The sequence below is a fragment of the Linepithema humile genome, chromosome 3 (genome assembly GCF_040581485.1).
Source record: "Linepithema humile isolate Giens D197 chromosome 3, Lhum_UNIL_v1.0, whole genome shotgun sequence".
Taxonomy (NCBI): Eukaryota; Metazoa; Arthropoda; class Insecta; order Hymenoptera; family Formicidae; genus Linepithema; species Linepithema humile.
Window position 1 is genome coordinate 24,517,387 of NC_090130.1, and position 26,540 is coordinate 24,543,926.

The window sequence follows — 26,540 nt, forward strand, 5'->3', positions numbered from 1 at the left end:
ACATTTTGCAATAATTAATTTTATTTATACAAATGGTGTATAATTAATTTCATAATACATTTTATAGATTGTTAATGTAATTAATGCTAAATCAGAAATTTATATTAATGTCGAAAGTGATGTGAAACACTTGTTATTAATTTGAGTCTGAAATACGAATAACTCAAACATATTTCGATCGCTCATAAATATGAATTTATTTAACTTATAATAATTTAGTTATTTAATCACAACCAGCGTATGTGTACGTGTGTAACAAAATTCAATAATCATAAAATCATATATTATTAAGAAGTATTTTATATAAAATTTTTTTATATAAACAGCGAGATTATACTTCAATCGAATTTAGCACATGAAAGATTTCTGGATTGTCAATGTCCAAAAACAAACATTTAAATACGTCATTGTAAAAATCTGGATAATATTCACACGCTCGCTGACAATCGGGTGTAAAATTAATTTCTAAAAGCTTGGGCTGCATCTCCGAGTCTCTCCACTCCAACATTAAGTCTGCGGCATACAAAGCTCTACTTTGCGGACTTTCGGCGATTCCCCTTGGCGGCAATTGTGCGACTGCGGCCTCAAAAACCTGTCGCAACACGGAAAGAACTTTTGGCTCGACATAGGTTTTCCAGGGATAATCCGGATATTGATTTTCCCACTCAACGATGAAATCGGCGCATTTCACGTGGCAGAGATTCTCTTCAATGTAATTCATCACGGTGAAATGTTGTGCATATACGTCAAAGTTATTCAACGCAAATGGTAGATTCGCAAAACGCAAGAAAAAGTTTGCGTAAGCGTACGCGCATAGTGGTTTTACAGATTTCAGCAACACGACGTATCTCACGTCGAATTTCACTTGATGAACGTTTGGTCTGTTGTACAAAACTGGTCGTGATATGTACTTTTGTGCAATTTTAGGCCCTGTACAAGGTAGTCTTAGAATGTGATAGAGATTATTAGTGATGTGAGTATCCAAGCCTCTTGCTAAATTCCACGGTTTGCAAATCCAATGATTATCCAAATCCTTATCTGCCCGTTGCGTAAAGTATGCAACAAATTGTACCAATTCTGTGCTCAAGTTATACGTCGTCGGTAACCAAACCGGATAAGTGTCAAGAGTGTCAAAATCATACAATTTGTTTGTTGCTTTTCTTCTGCAAACAATCGACAAGAGATCCTTTATCGTCAAAACATTTTCATATGGAAATTGATTTACAAAAACATGAGGCGAAGAAATACTTAATTCCTTATACATTTTAAAATGCGACACGAGCCACAATATATCCGCTTCTTCTTTGTTGTCTGTGATTTCAAATGCAGGATCTGTCAAATAATTATTCACATTACTGTACTGTGAAAAAACCTTCAATTTTTGGCTGATATTTTTCTTGATTGTATCCATCTTTTCCGGCAAGCTTTCAGAAACATGCCCTGTTGAGAAGTAATTTGTGTCTGGTTCAGTTTGTTCAAAACTTTCGTTTTCAAAAGTGCTGTGTACCCAAGGCAACAATAATGCACGTCTCTTTTGAGCACTCTTTGTCTGGCCTTCTACAAAATCCCTTGTGACTTCATCGCCTACAGCAACATCTTTTATAGGAAACAGAAGTGTATAAATAGTACCATCTGGCATATACAGAAAAGGCACTGCTCTAAAATTTGGTTCATCACAATGATTTATGGCTGATCCAACTTCATCCATAACATACCATATTGGCATCCTATCTTCTACCTCGCCATAATTTATTGAATATGACTGATTGTATCGCCACATCTCATTTAAAACATTTTCAATTTTTTCTTGCTCTTCTGCATCAGTATCTAAGCCCATGAGAGAGCACATGCGATCAAGCAGAGCAGGTACTTGAGTTAAATGTTGTTGAGCATTGGAGACATCATATGTCCATGCATGATCAATCAAATAAATGTTATTTCTATCTTGTGCACAAATTCCATCTTGCGCAGATACAAGCAATTTCCAAACTGGATCTGTAACACATTTTTCTCCCTCTTCGTATTCTACTTTCACCAACTGGAAGACTAGACCAGCGTCAAAAATCTGATCCTTTAATTTCTTGTACAGAATTTCCCAAAATAATTGTGGAATACCGTAAGACTCAAGTTGTAGTCCATGTGTCTGAAGAAATACATTATATAAATTTGTCCCATCCATTACAAGATAAATTAATGAACCTAAAATAATTTGACATTAATTATTTTTCAATCCAAAAAGAACAAAAATATCAGATATATATTATTAAAAATGACCGATACTTACATGTATTTCTCGAAATCGAAGATATTGATTGTGACAGTCAATCTATTGACAGAGAATGATCGACTATAATATATTGACAATAAAAATCAAATAAAATTTAGAACAAGATATTTATTTAGATTCTTTTACTTATTTATACTAAATCCGTCTTCATAGAACTTAACATTCATTTAGCAAAATACATGAAACCTGAAGAGACCAGGAATTAATGTTTACAGACAGTGATGCAAACTCGAGCCGGCCAGCACCCGAGCACCGCGGTAGGGGAAGCACGCACACAAACGAGAATCGTGACGTCACACGTACGTGTGCGCTTCGTCGTTCAGTTTGTAGAAGCGAGTGGACATACGTGTACGCATCTTTATCGAAAACATTTTCATCTAGAAGAATCTAATTTTATACATTGTTATTAGAGAATTAAAATAGAGATTCTGATTTGGTCATTAAAATGTTATTTACGGACGAGTCATGTTTTACTGGTGAGCGATATCATTGGCAATCTTTGATCGATTACAAGCCTAATTTAAATCTCAAATAGTTTTATTATTAATTATTGAGTGGTCTTCCGCGCCACCCATGAGGTGCCACTTATAGCGCGTTAGGTTTTTCAACGTGGACCTTCGCCTGTAGCCCTATTATACCACATTTCAATATTTTTTTATGTTTGCAAAAGGGAGATATATATGAATATGTGTCTGTATATATATAAATATATAGACTTATATTTAATAGAGACACACACACACACACACACACACACACACACACACACACACACATATGTGTGCGTGTGTGTCTCGTGTCTGCAAAAGAGAGACATATGTATATGTCTCGTGTCTGCAAAAAAGTGACATATGTATATGTCTCATGTCTGCAAAAAAGAGACATATACACATATATATATATATATATATATATATATATATATATATATATATATGTCTCATATTTTTTGCAGACAAGATTTATCTGTCTTACCTGTCGTTCACAGTTCCCAAGTAGCACATGTTTGTATGAAAACATTGGATACGATTAGGAAATGTAAATGAAGCGAACATGTGCAATCTAGGGTGTGATGACCGGGTTTTTTGCTGACAACGTATTTTTTATCCACCAGTAGGTCACAAATGTGATCTTTTGCAGACAACCTAGATAGACAAATATGTTCTCTCTTTTGCAGACACGAGACACACACGCACACATATGTGTGTGTGTGTGTGTGTGTGTGTGTGTGTGTGTGTGTGTGTGTGTGTGTGTGTGTCTCTATTAAATATAAGTCTATATATTTATATATATACAGACACATATTCATATATATCTCCCTTTTGCAAACATAAAAAAATATTGAAATGTGGTATAATAGGGCTACAGGCGAAGGTCCACGTTGAAAAACCTAACGCGCTATAAGTGGCACCTCATGGGTGGCGCGGAAGACCACTCAATAATTAATAATAAAACTATTTGAGATTTAAATTAGGCTTTCGTAATGTTCATGTATAATCTCCCATCATTTTCAACATGATTATTGGAAAATGAAAATAAAGATTCTGGTTTTGTCCATAAAATTTTATTTTAATTGCAAATCTGAGCGTGCCAGTCCTACGCGACATCATTAGCATCTTTGATTGTTTATAACTTAAAAACTATTGTAGTCTTGATATTTTTGTATTAAGATTCTTTACTCTATTTTATCTTCAAAAAATACTATTAAAGTATTAAGCGGTAGTTATGAGACACCCTGTATAACATAATATTAAACTCTAAAGTATTAACTATCGCAATTAACGCATATTAATAATTTATAAATATTTAATGTTCTGATATTTTATTAATATCAATATTATTTACTTTTTACAAGATCACATAAATCTCGAAAAAGCATTTCACGTTGTCATACGCAACAAGCGCGCAACGTCGCTTTGATAAAAAGGAGACGGAACACGTATGTCCACTCGCTTCTACAAACTGAACGACGAAGCGCACACGTACGTGTGACGTCACGATTCTCGTTTGTGTGCGTGCTTCCCCTACCGCGGTGCTCGGGTGCTGGCCGGCTCGAGTTTGCATCACTGTTTACAGAGGATTCATATTGCGTCCATAGACGTAGTAAATATAGACTGCATGTTCCCAATTTCTATACCTGAGCGGCGCGCGTATAGAGAACATTAGATGCCAACATCTAATAGCAAAAAGTGTTTCCTAGGGACCTTGTAAATAGTCTAATACTAGATTATTAAAAAAAAAATTTTTTTATTAAATATTAAATACTATATGTAGAACACAGTGTAAATCTTCCATTCAATAATTTCTGCAATTGATAAGCGTATTAAAATTATTGATTTTCTATCATCTACAAATGTACATTTTTGATCCAATCAGATTCAGATTCAATCAGATTTATTTTTCTAGAAATCTATATACAAACCTATGCCCAATGTTTTTTTGAACGCAACTACCGATAGCCTTTCGGGCTCTTGCACACAGAACGCGTAACGCGTTGACGCGTGGCCAAAGGCGACGTGCTAGCCAATCAATCTTTTGTTCTTACGGTAAAGCTGTAAGTTGATTAGCTATTGCGTCCCCGCTTGCCACGCGTCAACGCGTTACACGTTCTGTGTGTAAGAGCTCTTACTCTCACTCCTCCCCAATTGTTTATTCACTTCCTTTTCTTCGTGTGTTGGCAGATATACCAAGATATACTTTACTTGTGTGCTAATTGGCGATAAAGTAACTCGAGTATTTCAAAAAGGCAATTAAAAGTAAGTAATTTATTACAAACATATTCTGGAACTGTAAATATTTTACATATTTAATTAAATTCATCTTTTTTTAAACTTGAGTTCTATCACGTCGCACGTGGAATTTAAATATTCGTGTTAGGTCAATTCAACCGTTTCTTTACCGGTTTACTTCTTTTTCTTACAAAGAATAAAAGAATAAGCTTATAATTATTTAAACACATATAATGTAATTATATGTGTTTATAATTATTTGTTGTTTATAATTAAGTTTGAAATATTTAATATAAAACTGATAATCGCAAATTCTTTGTTCTCAATAAAAATTGGTCTGAAAAAATTCTAATTTACATAATACGGTATCATGGATGTATAAAGTCGTTAAATAGTTTTCAAATATCCTAAAATAAAATATATTATAGAAAAAGAAGAGTAGTACTAAAAAAAGCACACATGCTCACACATATTCATATTAAAAAACAAGACTACTAAGATTACAGAAGAAAATAATGTATATATTAAATTTTTTTTATATCTTATATTATTATATAAGATCTATCTTAATATATTATATTTTTCATATGAATTTATTTAATTTCACGTTTTAGCATCCTTAACTCTAATTTTCATATTGTAACAATCTTAATAGTTCTAGTGTTACAGTTCTTTAATAATCTTAATGCTTTTAATTATTATAGCAACTTAGAAACAATGGGTAATAAAAAGAAATCAGCACAAAATCCAAATGCAGTTGCAAATCAATCGATGGATGAAATAAAAAATGGTTCAGTAAAAAAAAACAAGAATTCCAAGTTGAAAAGTACATCTGGAGGCAAGACAGCTTTGATTAACAATTCAAAAATACAAAATAAAAATCAATCATCTCAGAAAAATCTCCAGAATATTACTGATGCAAAGAATAATCAGAATTTACTTCAAAATAACAAGAAAGAATTGAAAGAACAATATTCTCTGAAAGGAAAAGGAAAGGTTTCAAATCAATCACAAAACAGACCAGTCAACAGGAAGATGACAGAAAAGGAATTAGAAGTTGATGACTCTGAGTCATCGGATTGGCAAAGTATGGAAAGTGAAGTTGATGATGTTTCAGATATACATAAGAAGAGTTTAGCAGATGAATCAGAGGAGGATGATGAGGATTCTGAAGAAGAAGATGAAGATGACGAGAGTTGCGAAAATGAAGATGTTAGGGATGAAAGTAGCAGCGGAAACGATGAAGATGATGAGAGTTGCGAAAATGAAAATGTTGGGGATGAAGGTAGCAGTGGAAACGATGAAGATGACAAGAGTTGCGAAAATGAAAATGTTGGGGATGAAGGTAGCAGTGGAAACGATGACGATGACGATGACGACGACGACGACGACGATGACGACGACGATGACGATGACGACGACGATGACGACGACGACGACGACGACGACGACGACGACGACGACGACGACGGCGGCGACGACGACGACGATGACGATGACGATAACGATAATGATGATGATGATGATGATGATGAACAAGAAGAAAAAAAAGATATAGATGAAATGGAAATTTGTAATGATATAGAAATGCAAACGATTGGAGACTGCATCATAAGAGAGACGTACAAATTTAGGAAATATTTTTCCGTCCCTGATGAAGTGGTTAATAGAACAACTATTAAAATTGAACATCTTCCCAAGACTATAACTGAAGAAGAAATAAGAACAAAATTTGAAAAGTTTGGTTCCATTAAAAACATATGCTTGAGAACAAAACAAAAAAGTAAAAATAAATTTAATATAAAACGTCCAAATAATCCACTCGGTGAAGTTTCAGCATGCATTGAATATGATAGTCCAATATCTGCCAGAAGGGCATTTAGCATGCATAGAAAGCTATTTGGAGGAAATACAATAAACGTACAGTATATGGATAGATTCTACTTAGCCCACCCATTTGATGGTAGTAAATGTGTATGGATAAGCAATCTGATTCTTGGTATGTATAACAAATATATATTTCACAAATATGTATTGTGGATTATATAGTAAGAAAACTAATAATTGATTAATTGTGAAAATTTCAGGTGCAGATAACGCCTCTCTTTGGAAAGCGTTTCATAAATGTGGAGAAATAGAATATGTACATGTATTTCGAAGTCACATTTCAGGATTTGGCCATGGGTTTGCTTATGTTGTTTTTATGAAGAAAAATGCTGTAAATGAGGCTGTAAAACTAGATGGAACTATGATTCTGGATCAGCAAATAAAAGTAACCGCATGTTGTCCTGAGAAAGTAAAAGATAGAAAAGGTCAATTAAAAAAAGCTAAAGAAATAAAGAAAGTTTTAGTTAAAGACACAGAAAATTTACAACATAAAAGCAATAATAAAAATCCACCTAAAAAATTCAAGAATAATTCGGGAAAAGCTGTAGCACGTAAAGTAAGTGTTTTATTTTTTTTTTTTTGTAAAATTGTTTTGATAAAAAGAAAATTGGTGTTTTATATTTTACGATTTCTTTTATAGGCTAAAAATAAAAAACAATAGATACCTCAGAAAAGTAATGTTAAAATAAAGGCCTTGTAGAAAAGAAATCGACACCATTCTAGGAGGACAAAAAGCTAATATCAAACAGAAAAAGAACAAGAAATTCAACAAGCAAAAATGTAAATGAAGGGAAAACTGACAACTAAACCAAATAAACCCATAAAAGTGTAAGTGAACAATGTTATGATACATTTGATAGTTCATAGGATACAATTAAGAAATATACTCAACATATGACTCATAACGTTCATTTACTATAAAAAAAGTAAATTTTTGCTAGTGTTTTATTCAAAAGTTTTACAATAATACATGAATTATTTTATATATAAAACAAAAATAAATTTGTAGCTTGTAGATAATTTTTTTAATTATAATTTGTACCATTTAATAAATACAATATATATTTAGTAATAAAATTGCATTTTTTCAATTCTGCATGTTAAATTTCTGATCTCGCTATGTAGTTGGGGTAGTAAATTCTGCATATTGAACTCGCATTAGAGGCCAAAGCGTTTTGTGTAAAATATGCTGCATCCCATACATACAACACGACTGTATATATTGCAATTAGCGCCTAGAACCAAGATTCACTTTTGTTTGGTAAACGGAATGGGTCTTTTATAATGTAACAGTCGTCTGAATCAACAAATTACTGAGCGAACGATGGGGTCTCGCGAATTTGTAGTCAGTATTCTTTCAAAGAACAAGAAGAACATAACAATTTGACATCTATTTATTATTTCAATACCAAAAAGAACAGATATCAGATATACACAATTAGATATTAAAATATTACTGATGCTTATTGACGCGTGTTTCTCGAAATCAAAGATATCGATTGTTAATCTTATTGACAGAGGATGACCAAATATAAAATTATTAACAATATAATTCAAATGAAATTTAGAATAAGGTATTTATTAGGATTTCTCTATTAATTTATATGAAATTTGCCTAAATCTTGATGTTCGTCCAGCATAATCCACAGGTCTGTTCGCGTTGCAATGTCGCAAATATACGTAACATAATACTATAGATTAGAACGTATTGAAGCGAGTAGAAGCATGTTGAGACATACGACGCAAAGAAACTTTATAAAACCGGGAACACATATTTACGGGGGAGCAAAATTACGTCTAATGTTTAATGTCCGATACGCTTCTAGTAGGGAAAAAGTGTTTTCTAGGGACTTTGCAAATAGTCAATTTGATTTTAAAATATTAATTTTTTTTATTAAATATATATAGAACACAGTGTGTAAATCTTCCATTGAATTTGTGTGATTGATAGACGCATTAAAATTATTGATTTTCTATCATCTACGATTAATGTATATTTTTGACCCACCAGTCGGATTTATTTTTCTAGAAGTCTATAGACGAACCTATATACTTTAGTGATTTTTTTGAACGCAACTGCCGATAAATCTTGGAAGGGGGAGGGGCGGTTCTTGTACACAGAACGCGTAACTTGGGGACACGTGGCAAGCACGACGCAATAGCCAATCAACTTACAGTTTTACCGTAATAACAAAAGATTGATTGGTTAGCACGTCGTCTTTGGCCGTGTGTCAACACATCATATGTGCAAGAGCTTTTACTCTCACTGCTCTCATTGTCAGCTTATTCGCTTTTCTCCGTGTTGTGGATGGATATAGTTCACTTGTATATTAAACGGCGATAACTGAAGTATCTCGAGTATTTCGAAAAGGCAATTAAAAGTAAGCAATTTATTACAAATATATTCTGGAATTATGAATATTTTTATATTTAATTAAATTCGTCTCTTTTTAATCTTAAGTTTTATTACGTCGCACGTGGAATTTAACTTTAAATATTTGCGTTAGATCAATTCAACCGTTTCTTTACCGGTTACGTTTGCTTCTTTTCCTTATAAAGAATAAAAGAGTACGCTTATAATTATTTGTTGTTTATAATTAAGTTTGAAATATTTAATATAAAACTGATAATCATAAATTCTTTGTTCTCGAAAAAGATTGTTCTGGAAGAAATTCGGTACTTTATTCAATACACGTTATCATGAATGTATAAAGTCGTTAAATAGTTTCCAAATACCCTAAAATAAAATATATTATAGAAAAAGAAGAGTAGTACCATATCTTAAGAAAAATTAACAAAAAAGCACACATCCTTGAGACATATCCATATTATAAAAAAACAAGTTAAGACTACTAAGATTATAAAAGAACATAATTCATATATTATTAAATTTTTTGTATATTATAAATATACTTAAAATCACGTTTTGTTATCCTTAACTTCTATTTTCATATTGTAACAATCTTAATAGTTTTAATGTTTCAGATGGTCCTTTAATAATCCTAATGCCTTTAATTATTACAGTAACTTCGAAACAATGGGTAAAACGAAAAAGAAATCAGCACAAAATCCAAATGCAGTTGCAAATCAATCGATAGATGAAATAAAAAGTGGTTCGGTAAAAAAAAACAAGAATTCCAAGTTGAAAAGTACATCTGTAGGCAAGACAGCTTTGATTAACAATTCAAAAATACAAAATAAAAATCAATCATCTCAGAAAAATCTCCAGAATATTACTGATGCAAAGAATAATCAGAATTTACTTCAAAATAATAAGAAAGAATTGAAAGAACAATATTCTCTGAAAAGAAAAAATGTTTCAAATAAATCACAAAAGAAATCAACAACCCAACAAGCTAACAAGAAGATGAAAAAAGAATTAGAAGTTGATGAGTCATTAAATTATTACAAGGAAGAGGAAGTAAATGGTGATGTTTCAGATGGGAAAATGGTAAAAGGTAAGATAAAATCAAAAATTCAGAAAGATGATAACAACAATGACTGATTGTTTAGCATAGATGATTAAGAGAAAGAGTAACTAAATAGTCTAAATAGTCTAAATGTTCTAGATATACTTTTACCAAATTCGTCAAAGAAGAACGATAAGGATTTTGAAGGAGATAAAGATGAAAATGGTGAGGATGAATTAAATTGCAAAAAAAGTGATGAAGAGAGGAAAGAGTTAAACATGCATAAAGCAAAACGTATTTTGGAAAAGGTCAATAAAGAAGAATATCTTTTACCTTGTCCTAATAAACGCGGAGAGATTAATAGGACAACTATTAAAATTGAAAATTTTCCCAAGGAAATAACCGAATTAGAAATAAAAGAAAAATTTGAAGAATTTGGTCCCATTAAATCCATACAATTCAAATTGGTTATGCCAGGCCGTTATTTTGATTTTGATGATATTAAATTAAAACATCCATGTTATACATTGCCAGTGCATGTTACAGTATTTATTGATTATCATTGTCCATTATCTGCCGAAAAGGCATTAAGCATGAATGGAAAAATATATGAAGGAAATTACATAATTGTATCCTATAAGAATAACATGAACGGTCCCTCGATTGATAGTGGTAAAACTGTAGTGCTAACCAATCTGCCAAAGAGTATGTATAACAGATATGTTTTACAACTATATATTGTTGCTAATATAGTAAAAAAACTAATAATTGGTTAACTATAAAAATTTCAGATATGGATATCAACCCGATTTGGAAAATATTTGAAATATGTGGAGACATAAAGTATGTAGATATATATCGTAATCGGATTACAGGAATTAATGAAGGGATTGGTACTATTTACTTTGCGACCAAAGATGCTGCGAGTAAGGCTGCAGAACTAAGTGGAACTCTGATTTTTAATCGTCAAATAACAGTAGAACTAGGTTATCCTGCCGGGGCTCTCGAGCAATTGACAATATATAGAACACAAGCAGTTAATCATTTCTTAACAAGTTATAAAACAGTCCAAAATATATTAGATGACAAAAAGTGGCGTAAAAAGGCACAAAAGGCACAAAAGGCACGACAAAATTTGCAATGATAATAGTGCATCTAAAAAGTTCAAGAATAATTTTAAAAGGAGATATAGCACATAAGGTAAATATTTGAATATTTAATATTTTTCGTAAGATGGTTTTGATAGAAAGAAAATTAGTGTTGTATATTGTATATTTGTATATTTGTGATTTTTTTTTATAGATGGAAAATGAAATGGAATATCTCAGTAAATTAATGTTGACCTCGTATAAAAGAAACCGACTTCATTCCAGGGTCAAAAAGCTAATGTCAAACAGAAAAAGAAAAACAAGACACTCAACAAGCAAAAACAGCAAATGATGAAAAAACTTGCAACTAAACTGAAAAAACCCATAAAAGTTTAAATGAACAACGTTATGATACATTTTATAGTTTATAGGATTCAATTAAGAAATATACTCAACATATGACTCATAACGTTCATTTAGTATAAAAAAAAGTAATTGCTAATATTGTTCTATTTAAAAGTTTTACAATGACACATGAATTATTTCATATATAAAACAAAAATAAGTTGTAGCTTGTAGATAATTTTTTGTACATTATAATTTGTGCCATTTGATAAATACAATAACTATTTAGTAATAAAGTTGCATTTTTAAAAATCTACATGATTAATTTTTGATGTTATGTAGTTGGAGTGGTAAATACTGCATATTGTATGCGCATTTGTGACCAAAGCGTTTTGTGAAAGATATGCTACATCCTGTGCATACAGCATGATCATATATATTGCAATTAGCATCTAGAACCAAGATTCACTTTTGTTTGGTAAACGGAACGGGTCTTTTATAATGCAACAGTCTTCTAAATCAATAAATTGCTGAGTGAACGATGGGATCTCGTGAATTTGTAGTCGGTGTCCTTTCAAAGAACAAAAAAGACAAAAATTTGACATCCATTTGTTGTTTCAATACCAAAACGAACAAAGATATCAGATATACACAATTAGATATATATTAAAAAATAATTGATGCTTATACACGTATTTCTCGAAATCAAAGATATTGATTGTGACAGTCAATCTGTTGACGTAGAATGACCGAGTATAATATATTGATAATATAATATATTCAAATAAAATTTAGAATATAAGGTATTCATTAGGATTTCTTTACTTATACTAAATTTGTCTTCCTAAATCTAGCATAATCGATAAATTTGTTCGCGTCGCAATGTCTCAAATATACGTAACGTAATATAAATTGAAGCATATTGAAGCGAGTATATAGGAGCATATTGGGGCATGCGACGCAAAGGATGCGAACAAAACCTTACGAAACTGGGAATGGATGTTTACGGAAGATTCACATTGCGTCTAATGTGATGGTCCAGGCTTGATGCTCGATATGCCATCTAATAGGAAAAAGTGTTTTCTAGGGACTTTACAAATAGCCAATTTGATTTTAAAAAATTAATTTTTTTTTAATGTTAAGTATTATATGTAGAACACAGCATACGTCTTTCATTAAATAATTTGATTATGCGATTGATAGGCGCATTAAAATTATTGATTTTCTATCATCTACGATTAATGTATATTTTTGATCCACCAATCAGATTTATTTTTCTAGAAGTCTACACAAACTGTACGTTTAATGTTTTTTTTGAACGCAACTGTCAATAGCCCTTACCACCACCGACGAGACCCTTACTCTCACTATTCTCAGCTTATCTGTGTTCTTTTCTTCGTGGCTGTAGCTCGTTTGTTGGCTTGTTTGTTAGCTCGTCTATTGGCTCGTCTATTAATCGAAAATAACTTAGGTAGGTTGAATATTTCAAAAAGGCAATTAAAAGTAAGCAATTTATTACACACATATTCTGGAATTATAAATATTTTACATGTTTAATTAAATTCATCTTTTTTTATACTTTATTTCTATTATGTTGCACGTGAAATTTAACCTTTAAATAATCGCGTTAGATCAATTTAACCGTTTCTTTATCGATTAAGTTTACTTCTTTTTCTTATAAAGAATAAAAGAATACGTTTATAATCATATATTGTTTATAATTAAGTTTGAAATATTTAATATAAAACCGATAATCACAAATTCTTTGTTTTCAAAAAAGATTGTTCTGGAAGAAATTCGGTACTTTATGTACACGTTATCATGAATGTATAAAGTCATTAGATAATCGTTTCCTAATACCCTAAAATAAAATATATTAAAGAAAAGGAAGAGTAGTGCCATATCTGAAGAAAAACTAATAAAATAAGCACACATTCTTATATTATAAAGAATCAAGTAAGAGACTACTAATATTACAGAAGAAAATTTATGTATTTAATTTTTTCATACCATATGAATACCTAATCTTACGTTTTGGCATCCCTAACTCTTATTTTCATATTGTAATAATCTTAATGGTTCTAGTGTTTCAAATGGTTCTTTAATAATTCTAATGCTTTTAATTATTGTAGTAACTTAGAAACCAATGGGTAAAACAAAAAAGAAATCAGCACAAAATCCAAATGTAGCTGTAAAACAATCGATAGATAGAATAAAAAGTGGTTCAGTAAAAAAAAACAAAAATCTCAAGTTGAAAGGTACATCTGAAGGCAAAATAGCTTTGATTAACAATTCAAAAATGCAAAATAAAAATAAACTATCTCAGAAAACTACAGACACAAAGAATAATCAAAATTTACTTCAAGATAACAAGAAAGAATTAAATGGAGAACAATATTCTATGAAAAGAAAAAAAAATGGTTCAAATAAATCACAAAACAAATCGGTCAACAAGAAGATGAAGGAAAAGAAATTAAAAGTTAATAATGCTAAGTCATTGGATTGGCAAAAGAAGGAAAGTGAAGTTGGTGATGGTCCAGATGTTGACAAGAGTTTAACAGATGAATCAGAGGAGGATAGTTCGTCCTCTAACATGGATGATATTTCGTCAGTTCTCTCGGATGATAGTTGGTCATTTGCCACTGATAAGGAGCTGGCAAATGAAAAGGAAAAGCTAAAGCAAAAGCAAATGATTGAGCATGAACATGCAAAAGTATTTACCGGTAAAAAGTCAAAAATTGAGGAAGATAATAGCAATGACTCTGATAGTTCTAGTTCATGGGTTTTGTCGGATGACGAGAAGGAAGAAGATGATGTTCCAGATATACTTGGGAAGAGTTTACCAGATGAATCAGAAGAGGATGATGAGGATTTTGAAGATGCAGATGATAAAGATGAAGATGAGGTTGATGATGATGATGAGGATAAGGATAAGGATAAGGATAAGGATTGCAAAGGTGAAGATGTTGAGGATAAAGATAGCAAAAATAAAAATGAGAAAAAGTTAGATAAATTCGTAAACGAAGGATCTGATTATGATGACGATGAAGATGATGATGAAAGAGATGAAGAAGATGATGATGAAAGAGATGAAGAAGATGATGATATAGATGAAGAAGAGTATAAAAGCGATGATGGATCAATTGATGTGAGAGAACTTCAAACCATGCCAGAGATAGAAAATGGTCAATATTCATTCTCCCCTGATGGAAACGTCAATAGAACAACTATTAAAGTTGAACGTCTACCCAACAGTATAACTGAAGAAGAAATAAAATCAAAATTTTTAGAGTTTGGTACCATTACAAACATAGTATTCAGAACGGAACGAAAATGTAAAAATGAATTTAATCAAAATCATCATCCATACTTTGAAGTTTCAGCATTGATTGAATTTAAAAGTCCAATATCTGCCAGAAGGGCATATAGCATGCAAGGAAAGGAAATTGGAGGACGCAAAATAATTGTACAGTATGTGGATAACCCTAACTTACGCCCCATATTTGATAGTAGTAAATGTATATGGGTAGGCAAACTGTCGATGGGTATGTATAACAAATATATATTTTACAAATATGTATTGTTGATTATATAATAATAAAACTATTAGCTGATTAATTGTGAAATTTTCAGGTATAGATAGCAACACGATTTGGAAAATATTCAATGGATGTGGAGACATAGAGTGTGTAAAGCTATTTCGTTATTCATCAGGACATACTAATGGGTATGCTTGTGTTGTCTATGAGACCCAAGATGCTGTAGAAAGGGCTCTGGAACTAAATGGATGTATGATATTTAATCGCCAAGTAGAAGTACGAACCTCTGCTTCTATACACAAAGAAATAGAAAACGCTAAAGAAATAAAGAAAGTTAAAGACGCAGAAAAATTGCAAGGTAAAAGCAATGATAATAATCCATCTAAAAAGTTCAAGACTAATTCGGGAGATGCTGTAACACGTAAAGTAAGTGTTTTACTTTTCTGTAAAATTGTTTTGATAAAAAGAAAATTGGTGTTGTATATTATGGATTTCTTTTATAGGTTGAAGATAAAAAACAACAGATACCTCAGAAAAGTAATGGCCTCGTAGAAAAGACATCGACTTCATTCCAGGGTCAAAAAGCTAATTTGAAACAGAAAAAGAAGAACAAAAAATTCAACAAGCAAAAAATGCAAATGGCGAAAAAACTCGCAGCTAAACTAAATAAACCCGCAAAAGTTTAAGTGAACAATGTTATGTTAAATTTTATAATTCATAGGATACAATTGAGAAATATTATACTCAACATATGACTCATAACGTTCATTTAGTATAAAAAAAGTAATTGCTGATTTTGTTTTGTTCAAAAGTTTTTATAACGATACATGAATTATTTCATATATAAAACAAAAATATGTTTGTAGCGCTTAGATAATTGTTTTTTTTTTTTTTTTTTTATTATAATTTGTGTGCCATTTGATAAATACAATATATATTTAGTAATAAAATGCGTTTTTTAAAATCTGCATGTTAAATTTCTGATGTTATATAGTTGGAATGGTAAATTCTACATATTACTGTACATGCATTTGAGGCGAAAGCATTTTGTGTGAAATATGCTACATCCATGCATACAGCACGATCGCATATATTGCGATTAGCGCCTAGAACCAAGATTTCAATTTTGTTTGGTAAACGGAATGGATCTTATAACAGTCCTCAACCATCAACAAATAACGGCGGACGATGTGGTTTCACAAATTTGTAGTCTAATGTTCTTTCAAAGAACAAAGGGGACACAAAAATTTGACATCTATTTATTGTTTCAATCCAAAAAGGACGAAGATATTAGATATACACATTTAAATATATATTATTAAAAAATGACTGGTACTTGTACATGTATTTCTCGAAATCGAAGATATTGATTGTGATCGTCAATCTATTGACAGAATAATCGAGTATAATATAATATATAGTACTCGATATATATTATATAAATTATAATATATATATAGTATAATATATTGAAAATATAATATAAAATTTAGAATGAGGTATTCATTAAGATTTCTTTATTATTTATACTAAATTTGTTTTCCTATATCTTGATATTCATCTAGCATAATCGATAGAGTAGAGTAGACGATATTGCTTCGGAGGGTCTCCCTTCTTTCGGCCATCTGGATCGGGTAATCGATAGATTTGTCACGTCAGCAACACGTCGTGATGTCCCAAATATTATATATAACGTAATATTATAGATTGGAGCGTATTGAAGTGAGCAAGAGCATGTTGAGGCATGTGACGTGAACAAACCTTATGAAACCCGGAATTGATGTTTATGAAGGATTCACATTGCGTCCAATGTTTGATGTCCGATATGCCAGCATCTAATAGGAAAAAGTGTTTTTTAGGGACTTTGCAAATATTTAATCTAATTTTAAAAAATTATTTTGTTTCTAAATATTGAACATTATATGTAGATCACAGTGTAAATCTTTCGTTAAATAATTTGTGCGATAGATAAGCGCATTAAAATTATTGATTTTCTATCATCTATGATTAATATATAATAGGTCTGTTCTTTATAGCTGAACTGGCTGTACTAGTTCAGAGCTTATCTTTTTCCCTCCACATTGGAAGGAGAAAGATAAACTCTGAACTAGTGCAGCCAGTTCAGCTATAAAAAACAGACCTAGGGTGCGTTCCACTTAACGCCCGCAACGCTCCTAGGATCATTTTATCCTTGTTTTTCATTGAAAGTTAAACGAGGATAAAATGATTCTAGGAGCGTTGCGGGCGTTAAGTGGAACGCACCCCTAATGTCTATTCATGCACCAATCAAATTCAAATTCAAGATTTATTTTTCTAGAAATCTATACACAAACCTACGTTCAATGTTTTTTTTGAACGCAACTGTCGATAGCCAGCAGATAGCCAGTATTGTCACTGCTCCCGCTCCCAGTGTCTCTGCTTTCTTTTCTACGCGTCTGTTGGCAGATGTAGTTGACTTGTGTGCTAATTGGCGATAACTTAGATAACTCGAGTATTTCGAAAAGGCAATTAAAAGTAAGCAATTTATTACAAATATATTCTATATAATTATTAAATATTTTACATATTTAATTAAAACTTTAAAACACATATAATGGATATTTAATTAAATTTATCTCTTTTTAAACTTAATTTCTATCACGTCGCACGTGGCATTTAACCTTTAAATATTAACGTTAGGTCAATTCAACCGTTCCTTTATCAGTTAAGTTTACTTCTTTTTCTTATAAAAAATAAAAGAATAAGCTTATAATTATTTGTTGTTTATAATTAGTTTGAAATATTTAATATAAAACTGATAGTAACAAGTTCCTTGTTCTCAAAGAAGATTGTTCTGGAAGAAATTCTGTACTTTACATATACGGCATTATGGATGTGTAGAGTCGTTAAATAGTTTCCGATACTCTCAAATAAAATATAGAAAAAGAAGAGTAGTTCTATATTTCAAGAAAAACTAACAAAAAAAGTATACATATCCCCATATAATAAAAAAACAAGTAAAAGACTACTATAAGATTACAGAAGAAAATAATTCATATATTATTAAATTTTTTGTATATTACGAATACTTAAAATCACATTTAGGCATCCTTAATTCCTATTTTCATATTATAACAATCTTAATAGTTCTAGTGTTTCAGATGGTCCTTTAATAGTCCTAATGCCTTTAATTATTACAGTAACTTAGAAACAATGGGTAAAACGAAAAAGAAATCAGCAGAAAATCCAATTGCAGTTGCAAATCAATCGATAGATGAAATAAAAAGTTTAATACAAAATGCCAAGAATTTCAAGTTGAAAAGTGCATCTGGAAGCAAAACAGCTTTGATTAACAATTCAAAAATGCAAAATAAAAATGAATCACTACAGAAAAATTTCCAAAATATTAATGATACAGAGAATAATCAGAATTTACTTCAAAATAACAAGAAAGAATTGAAAGAACAATATTCTTTGAAAAGAAAAAAAAATGATTTAAATAAACCACAAAACAAATCAGCCAACAAGAAGATGAAGAAAAAGAAATTAGAAGGCGGTAGCTCTGAGGCATTGAATTACAAGGAAGAGGAAGTAAATGCTGATGTGTCAGATAGAAAAGTAGTAAAACGTACAAAATCAGAAATGGAGGATGATAATAACGAAGACTCTGATAGTACTAGTTCATGGCATTGTGGGGATAAGAAGAAAAAGAAAGTAGATGGTGATGTTTCAGATGTACTAAAGAAGAGTTACCCAATTGACTCAGAGAATGATAGTTGGTCATCTGTCACGGATTCTTCGGAGGAGGAAAAGGAAAAGGAGAAACAAACGGTTATGCATAAAGGTATAAAAGCATTCACCGGTGTAAAATCAAAAATCAAATCAGAAAGTAAGGAAGATAATAGCGATTTCAACTCTGATTTGGAGGAAGAAGAGGAAAATGATTCAGATTCAGATTCAGATATACTTGGGAACCAGTTAGCATTTGAATCAGAGGAGGACGATGAGTATTTTACAGAAGAAGACGGAGATGAAGATTGTGAAGAAGAAGACGTTGAGAATGAAGATGTTAAGAATGAAGACGATGAGGACGACGACAACGACAACGACAACGACAACGACAGCGACAGCGACAGCGACAGCGACAACGACAGCGACAACGACAGCGACAACGACAGCGACGACAACGACAACGACAACAACGACGACAACGACAAAGACAAAGACAAAGAAGATACAGATAAAAATACAGACAAAGATGAAAATGATGAAGAGAACAAAAAGTTAGTAGAAATTGCAAAAGATATCTTGAAAGAGGTCGTTGAAGAAAAATGGCGTATACCCTTTCCTGACCACTATGGAAACATGAATAGGACATCTATTAAAGTTGATAATCTTCCCAAGTACATAACTGAACTGGAAATAAAAAATTATTTCCAATGGTTTGGTTCCGTTAAATCCGTAAAACTAAAATGGTTTGTTCCACACCGTTATAATTATGGTTTACATCCATTCGTAGCAGATAGTGTAAATCATCCATACGTAGTTAACGTTTCAGCGCAGGTTGAGTTTGATTGTCCACTAGCTGCCGAACAGGCATTCAGCGTGAATGGAAGTATATTTGCAGGAAATTACATAACTATATATTATAAGGATAACTTATTCGCTCTCGTGTTTAAGAAAGATAGATGTGTAATGCTAAGTAATATGCCGGAAGGTATGTATAACAAATATATATTTTACAAGTACGTATTGTTGCTTATATAGTAAGAAAACTAATTGGTTAACTGTAAAAATTTCAGATTTGGATGTCAACACAATTTGGAAAATATTTGAAAAATGTGGACAAATAAGGTGTATATTTTTACATCGTGATCTCCAAACAGGAATTAACAAAGGGGAGGGTATTGTTTATTTTATGACCAAAGAAGCTGCGGTTAAGGCTGTAGGACTAACCGGAACTCTGGTTTTTGATCATAGAATAACAGTAAGCCTAACGTTGTCTCCCCAATTTATTGAGCGGATAACTGAACAAACAGAAGCAGTATACGAGTGCTTGATAAAAAATATGAAAGTAGTGAGAAGTTTAATAGAAGATAGAAAATGGCGGGAAAAGGCACAAAAAAAATTGGTAGAGACGGAGAATAATTTAAAAGAAACTGAAGCACATAAAGTAAATATTTAAATATTATATATTTTTCGTAAGATATTTTGATAAAAAAAAATTGGTGTTGTATATTGTGATTTCTTTTTATAGGCTAAAAAATACCCGATATATCAGAAAAATAATGGCCTTGAAGAAAAAAAAACCGACTTCATTCCAAGGTCAAAAAACTAATATCAAACGGAAAAAGAAGAACAAGATACTCAACAAGAAAAAAAAGTAAATGGCGAAAGAAGAAAACTGGCGTAACTAAAGAAAATCTTGAGACTGAACGGAATAAATTCGTAAAAGTTTAAGTTTAAGTTAACAACGTTATGATACATTTTATAGTTCGTAGGATAGAATTAAGAAATTTTATTTTCAAACATATGACTTGTAACGTTTATTTAGTATAAAAAAAAGTAATTGTCAATATTCATGTGTGTCATTGTCTATTCATAAGTTTTACAATAATGCATAAAATATATTGCATAATGTATTTCATATATAAAACAACAAAAATAAATTTGTAACTTGTAATTTTTTTTTTACGTTATAATTGTTCCATTTGATAAATACAATATTTAGTAATAAAATTGCATTTTTAAAAATCTGTATGTTTTATTAAATTTCTGATCTTGTTATGTAGTTGGGGTGGTAAATTTTGCATATTACTGAACGCGCATTTGAGGCAGAAGCGTTTTGTGTAAAATATGCTGCATCCCATGCATACAGCACGATCGCATACGTTGCAATTAGCACCTAGAACTAAGATTTCACCTCTGTTTGGCAAATTGAACGGGTCTTTCATAATGTAACACTCCTCTGAATAAACAAGTTGTTGAGCGAATGGTGGTCTCGTGCCTTTGTAGTCATAGCGTTCTTTCAAAGAACAAAAAGAACACATAAAAATGCCGCTTGCTGCTGTTTGCTGATTTCTGAAAGTAACCTGTTGCTTGCTAACATGAGGTTCGCTTGTTTGTGTACTAGCGAAATCTTCCATCCTATAAAGCAACAAGGAATAGAATCCATTAAATATATTGAGCATAATTTCACAGTAATGAATGTCACGTGATACTGGCTTAGCATATAAAATTAAATTTATTATTATGATTCTCGCTACTAATCATTTTTTTGTTACATTTTTTGATATTTTATATTTATCACCAAACTGTTTTCTCATGTCTGCCGCCGAGGAACATTTATTGATAAATAAAGAATTGGTTTTACATATAATAAATTTATTTTATATTTATATATACATTACAATTTGGCGTATCATGTATATATATCACAATTTTTTTATCTAACAATAATCTATTAATATATTGCATGAATTTTATTGAATATGTTATTTTGTTTCTTTGGCAGAAATAATTTCTTTTTGAACTTCTTGAGGCCACCATGCAGGTTTGACTACTTTTATATTTATACCAGATACATTAAGCTGATTAGCGCTGAGAGCTTCGTTAATACGCATTAAGCCTAATCCGTACTTTCCGGAATATCCCCGAAATTTTCCTATCACATTGCCAGACTCGTTGAGGATTTTTTCATCGTACGCAAGTGACTTATTTGTGATATTATCAAACATTAAAGGCATCAGACGTTTTCTGACTACACCAGTGTGATAAGTACGTGCAGTTAATTCCTGACCGATGTAACAGCCTTTGTGGAAACTGATGCCATGCAAGTAATCGCAATTGATTTCTAAAGGCAATGCTTTTCCAGGTGGCAGATCATGTATACCTTCTCCTACTCCTAATTTATATCTAAAGGCTGTATAATCCTCGACATTCTCTGATAAAACATTGGAATCTAAATGCTTAATTATCTCATGTCTGTCAATCTGTGATTTAGCCAAAATTCTGAGACCTAAATCAGGTAATCGAGGATCTTCATGTATTATAATGTCATCAATAATTTTGCTGGTTTTGCTGTTTAATGTTCCACAAGGAAATATCATCCCTTCCAGTTTACGATTTCCATTCTCATTCACTACAGTCCTGCTATCAAAGTATTTAGTCGAATTAAACATTGACCAGACATTAATCTTGTCCCCTATGTGCTCTATGTCTATTTTTCGTTTTACACGATACATCTTTAAATGCCTTTGTAAAGATTCTGCAATTTGTGAATCACATTCTACATAGTAAGAATCGTTTTTCCCATTCTTGTACACTATAGCATCATACATTACTCTGCCCTTTGTATTCAAAAACAGAGTATAGATGTTAGATGCCCCTTCTTCAAGATGCTTCATATCGTTGGTGATTAATCCTTGTAAAAAGGTAGAGGTCTCATTGCCTCTGATATGTAGTATACTTCTATCATTCAAGTGTACTAACACTTTGCCACCAGTTTGGGTAGAATTGTGTCTAGATAAATACTTTTTACAGCCATCAATCCTTTTATTTCGTTTGCAGATTTGGATAGCAAAGCGACTAATGCAAATATTCATCATGGCAGACGTCATAGATTTGAACTTTTTATTTCTACGAAAAATATATGCAACCAATAAAACCAGTATTACGGACTAAAATTCTAACCTCTTCAATACTTTATATAATATTTAACGTTTGAAAGTATTTGAACTTACATTTATATTACAATTCAATGATGTTTACTCCAAGTATATGACATGATAACTTGAAAAAATAATTTGTGTGCGTCCTTCAAATAAAAAAATACAAACAGCAGTTCCAAGTTTCTCATAACCTAATCTAACGCATTATTAGATTATTTAAAATAAATATAATTATTATAATAATTTTTGCAGTTATTAAACTAAAATAATATCATTAAAAAATATTATGAGTTGTCAGTTAAATTGTACGAGTAACTGTAGCTATTGATATAATAAAGTACACGGGAAAAATATAAGCACGTAATAAAACAATTGTCAGAAAATGTGGTAACTGTAGTGACATCTAACGCTTTTTGTTGAAACTAAAACACTGCGCCGCAAGATGTCATTGTGAGATCAATTAAGATTTTAAGTAAATGAAGATAATATACAGCGAGATAAATTTATTTTTTTAATTTTAAAAAAGGTATAAGAGAGTCAGTGTAAGTCTATTTGTTTCTACTTTTTTAGATAAAATATTTTGAAAAATTAACCTGTTACATAACGCAAATAACGTGAATTTTGCACAAATCAGGTGCCTTGACAATCGTCTTACTGCTGCTGCTCCGAGCAAAGTCAAGCAAAGTTGTGCGGGCAACTAACTCGTGCACGAAGTAGTCATGCCTTCGCAATTCTGTCATCGTTGAGATTTGAATTTTATACGAAACTTCATCGAGGTTGAAACCTTCGTCTTCTTGGACCTAATCTAACGCGCATTGAATTGGAGCCGGTGCTATGAGCGGAAGCAAGATGATAAGGTTATCAAAGTGTAGGTTCCTTTACATCTATCATTATTTCTCGAAGTAGCGATATTTCTCGGCTAACGAGAATTTTATTCAACGAATACGATCGGACGAGAGAGGCTGCACCGCTTTCACGATGACGGAACACGAGAATGCGATGTTCATGCGTGTGGCGTCAGCAGTTTTTTACGGTTTTTCATCGTTTATGATAACGGTCGTCAACAAGACCGTGCTCACGTCGTTCGCCTTTCCGTCCTTCCAAGTGTTGGGGATTGGCCAAATGTTTGCGACGATACTGGTGCTATGTACCGCGAAGAAGCTGCGTTACATCGAATACCCTAGTCTGGAACGGACGACGTTTTTCAAGATATGGCCGCTACCAATAATATACATTGGCAACATGATATTCGGATTAGGTGGTACAAAGCAGCTGAGTCTGCCGATGTTCACCGCCCTGCGGCGATTCAGTATCCTCATGACGATGATCGCTGAGTATTATATCCTTGGCGTCAAAGCGCGTATGTCCATACAATTAAGTGTCTACACAATGATCCTGGGTGCAGTGGTGGCTGCGCTGAACGATCTCGCCTTCAATCTGGAGGGCTATATCTTCATTCTGTTGAATGACTTTTTCACTGCTGCTAATGGTGTATATATGAAGAAGAAGTTAGATTCTAAGGACTTGGGAAAGTACGGACTGATGTACTATAATTCTTTGTTTATGCTCGGTCCGACGATTCTGTTGGCCTGGTGGATGGGTGATATAGCCTCGGCGTTAGAATTTCCCGATTGGACAAATCTCTTCTTTGTTCTACAATTTATGTTATCATGTCTAATGGGCTTTGTATTATCATACAGCATGCTTCTTTGTACATTATATAATTCTGCACTGACCACTACTATAATTGGATGCTTAAAGAACATATGTGTGACGTACCTTGGCATGGTCATTGGCGGAGATTATATATTTTCATGGTTAAACTTTGTGGGATTGAATTTAAGTGTGATAGGCAGTTTAGTGTATACTTGGTTAACATTTCGTAAGAGAGAAATCGCACAGCCAAAATACAGTCTGCTGACTGAATCTCAGGCCAACAAGATACAAGCTGTATGATCGTAAGCTTTAATGTAAGCATTTGTAAGTGTGATGTATTTTTATTGTATAAAGAGTTTATTATCATCTTTAGAAAGTATCTAATGTGGCCAGTGATCTTTCTTTAGATGTAAGATAAATTGTGTAACTTACATAAATTTTTTGTCAGTATATCGAGATTATACTAACAAAAAATTGTGCATATGTTCCTTTGCTCCAAACAATGACATGACGGTTGATATTAGTTGTAATTTTATATGCATTTCTGTTCCTTGTAACATAAAATGTTTTTTAACTTTGAACAAAGTTAAAAAGCGAGATAAAATAACACTGACAACCTGACTGTAATATATACCAAAGTAAAAATATTGTTACCAATTAAGTATTACACTAATTAAGACAATGTTCAGGTCAATTAAGGTATAATACCGCCATAAAATTAGATGTAATCTGCGTAAAATGTACATACGACAGCTACTTTAATGGAAATAAATTTTATTTATTAATGAACACACGATCAAATTTTATTTTCCTCGCTCGGTTTCAGGCCGTTTCTCGACAGTTTCGCAGATAAGTGAGACATTTCTGGAGGATTATTCCAAGCATCACATACCCCTATCCTCTCTGCAGCGTGTGCTTCTCACAATGGGCTCGTCGGCGATATCGTTGGCGAATCCGTTTCGAGGTGACATGATAGCGTGTCTCGCAGAAACTACCGGTACGAAGGCTCTCATGCATTGTCATCAACAGATGAAGAGCACAAACGAGGGTCAACGTATTCTCGCACAAAAACCACGTATAAACACGTCCACCATCGATCTCCATTATTTCAAGAGCCTGCCGGAAGGAACCGTAGGCCGAACGTATCACGATTTCTTGGACAACAACGTAAGATTAATTTTATCGAAAAAAAGAACCTGTAAAACAATGTTTTCTGAGCGAGCGATGTACGTTGCAGAAAGTATCACCCGACGATAGAGAGCAAGTACAATTCGTCGACGATATCGAACTGGCTTATGTGATGCAACGATATCGAGAGACGCACGATATTTTTCACGCTATGCTCTTGATGCCGACGACGATGCTGGGAGAGGTAGCGGTTAAATGGATAGAAGCTCTGCAGATGCGCTTGCCGATGTGCACAACTGCTGCGATATTCGGAGCTAGTCGTCTACGTTCCAGGTAAACTCACGCTTAAATCATTTCACGATCTACGAATAGCTTATGATAGTGTATTGTGATCGTTTATGTATCATGTAACATTTCAGACAAAGGCATTTGTACTTAAATCATCATCTTCCGTGGTCTATAAATACGGGATTGAATGCGAAGTTTTTGTTAGGGATTTATTATGAAGAACGCTGGGAGCAGTCTCTCGAGGATTTTCACAAAGAAATGAACATTACACGTCTAGTATAAAAGTTTAGCTAATTGAAATCAAATTATAATAATTTATGACTGTAATTAGTAGTATTTAATAGTTGTTTGCGATTAAACGAAAGATAAAGTTTGTATATCATTTTGCTAAGACACTTATATGTGAAAATTTTAACTCTTATGTCTGTGATATATAAGTCTTTAACTTCTTCAGTAATAAATAATTCTAAAAAAAAGAAAAAGAAAAGTTTTTTTTACAAATTTGTCGGATAATCACCAGATTTGCGATAATTT

The 26,540-nt window shown here is 32.1% G+C and overlaps 8 protein-coding genes and 1 long non-coding RNA gene across 14 annotated transcripts; 6 read left to right on the forward strand and 3 right to left on the reverse strand.

Moving 5' to 3' along the window:
• Positions 1 to 3: 3 nt before the first annotated feature.
• Positions 4 to 2,499, reverse strand: TTLL12 (Tubulin tyrosine ligase-like 12). 2 transcript variants are annotated; one of them, XM_012361431.2, is made up of 3 exons: positions 2,414 to 2,499; positions 2,285 to 2,326; positions 4 to 2,199 (listed from the first exon to the last, which is right to left on the reverse strand). In XM_012361431.2, exon 3 carries the CDS (start codon positions 2,177 to 2,179, stop codon positions 332 to 334), a length of 1,848 nt encoding a protein of 615 aa, XP_012216854.1. In that variant the 5' UTR covers positions 2,180 to 2,199; positions 2,285 to 2,326; positions 2,414 to 2,499; the 3' UTR covers positions 4 to 331. The 2 variants fall into 2 exon arrangements, with proteins under 2 accessions (XP_012216854.1, XP_067207091.1); XM_067350990.1 differs by having other exon boundaries at positions 2,285 to 2,493.
• Positions 2,500 to 4,788: 2,289 nt separating this feature from the next.
• LOC105668742 (uncharacterized) lies at positions 4,789 to 12,062 on the forward strand. Its single transcript, XM_012361274.2, has 9 exons — positions 4,789 to 4,841; positions 4,969 to 5,043; positions 5,721 to 7,015; positions 7,104 to 7,459; positions 7,544 to 9,284; positions 9,928 to 10,361; positions 10,473 to 11,018; positions 11,105 to 11,513; positions 11,616 to 12,062. Exons 3-5 carry the CDS (start codon positions 5,734 to 5,736, stop codon positions 7,562 to 7,564), a joined length of 1,659 nt encoding a protein of 552 aa, XP_012216697.1. The 5' UTR covers positions 4,789 to 4,841; positions 4,969 to 5,043; positions 5,721 to 5,733; the 3' UTR covers positions 7,565 to 9,284; positions 9,928 to 10,361; positions 10,473 to 11,018; positions 11,105 to 11,513; positions 11,616 to 12,062.
• On the forward strand, positions 9,941 to 11,457 carry LOC105668745 (repetitive organellar protein). The gene is made up of 4 exons (XM_067352437.1): positions 9,941 to 10,021; positions 10,121 to 10,361; positions 10,473 to 11,018; positions 11,189 to 11,457. The coding sequence occupies exons 1-4, from the start codon at positions 9,941 to 9,943 to the stop codon at positions 11,455 to 11,457; spliced, it is 1,137 nt and encodes a 378-aa protein (XP_067208538.1).
• Positions 12,063 to 13,013: 951 nt separating the features above from the next.
• LOC105668741 (uncharacterized) lies at positions 13,014 to 16,614 on the forward strand. 4 transcript variants are annotated; one of them, XM_012361272.2, is made up of 6 exons: positions 13,014 to 13,217; positions 13,527 to 13,702; positions 13,879 to 14,004; positions 14,113 to 15,291; positions 15,380 to 15,711; positions 15,789 to 16,614. In XM_012361272.2, the coding sequence occupies exons 3-6, from the start codon at positions 13,893 to 13,895 to the stop codon at positions 15,969 to 15,971; spliced, it is 1,806 nt and encodes a 601-aa protein (XP_012216695.2). In that variant the 5' UTR covers positions 13,014 to 13,217; positions 13,527 to 13,702; positions 13,879 to 13,892; the 3' UTR covers positions 15,972 to 16,614. The 4 variants fall into 4 exon arrangements, with proteins under 4 accessions (XP_012216695.2, XP_012216693.2, XP_067207090.1 ...); XM_012361270.2 differs by having other exon boundaries at positions 13,879 to 15,291; XM_067350989.1 differs by lacking the exon at positions 13,527 to 13,702.
• Positions 16,615 to 16,785: 171 nt separating this feature from the next.
• On the reverse strand, positions 16,786 to 17,763 carry LOC105668746 (uncharacterized). Its single transcript, XR_001100159.2, has 3 exons — positions 17,623 to 17,763; positions 17,047 to 17,120; positions 16,786 to 16,910 (listed from the first exon to the last, which is right to left on the reverse strand). It is a non-coding gene; the product is annotated as an uncharacterized lncRNA (long non-coding RNA).
• LOC105668744 (uncharacterized) lies at positions 17,657 to 21,225 on the forward strand. Of its 2 annotated transcripts, XM_067350987.1 has the most exons (4): positions 17,657 to 17,799; positions 18,465 to 19,981; positions 20,067 to 20,437; positions 20,522 to 21,225. In XM_067350987.1, the coding sequence occupies exons 2-4, from the start codon at positions 18,478 to 18,480 to the stop codon at positions 20,600 to 20,602; spliced, it is 1,956 nt and encodes a 651-aa protein (XP_067207088.1). In that variant the 5' UTR covers positions 17,657 to 17,799; positions 18,465 to 18,477; the 3' UTR covers positions 20,603 to 21,225. The 2 variants fall into 2 exon arrangements, with proteins under 2 accessions (XP_067207088.1, XP_012216699.2); XM_012361276.2 differs by lacking the exon at positions 17,657 to 17,799 and having other exon boundaries at positions 18,452 to 19,981.
• Positions 21,226 to 21,631: 406 nt separating this feature from the next.
• Positions 21,632 to 23,339, reverse strand: LOC105668740 (putative transferase CAF17 homolog, mitochondrial). Its single transcript, XM_012361269.2, has 2 exons — positions 23,007 to 23,339; positions 21,632 to 22,902 (listed from the first exon to the last, which is right to left on the reverse strand). Exon 2 carries the CDS (start codon positions 22,881 to 22,883, stop codon positions 21,759 to 21,761), a length of 1,125 nt encoding a protein of 374 aa, XP_012216692.1. The 5' UTR covers positions 22,884 to 22,902; positions 23,007 to 23,339; the 3' UTR covers positions 21,632 to 21,758.
• Positions 23,340 to 23,661: 322 nt separating this feature from the next.
• Coq4 (Coenzyme Q4) lies at positions 23,662 to 26,493 on the forward strand. Its single transcript, XM_067351000.1, has 4 exons — positions 23,662 to 23,802; positions 25,417 to 25,757; positions 25,828 to 26,051; positions 26,138 to 26,493. The coding sequence occupies exons 1-4, from the start codon at positions 23,769 to 23,771 to the stop codon at positions 26,286 to 26,288; spliced, it is 750 nt and encodes a 249-aa protein (XP_067207101.1). The 5' UTR covers positions 23,662 to 23,768; the 3' UTR covers positions 26,289 to 26,493.
• Positions 23,800 to 25,379, forward strand: frc (fringe connection). Its single transcript, XM_067350994.1, has one exon. The coding sequence runs from the start codon at positions 23,913 to 23,915 to the stop codon at positions 24,888 to 24,890; it is 978 nt and encodes a 325-aa protein (XP_067207095.1). The 5' UTR covers positions 23,800 to 23,912; the 3' UTR covers positions 24,891 to 25,379.
• Positions 26,494 to 26,540: the final 47 nt, after the last annotated feature.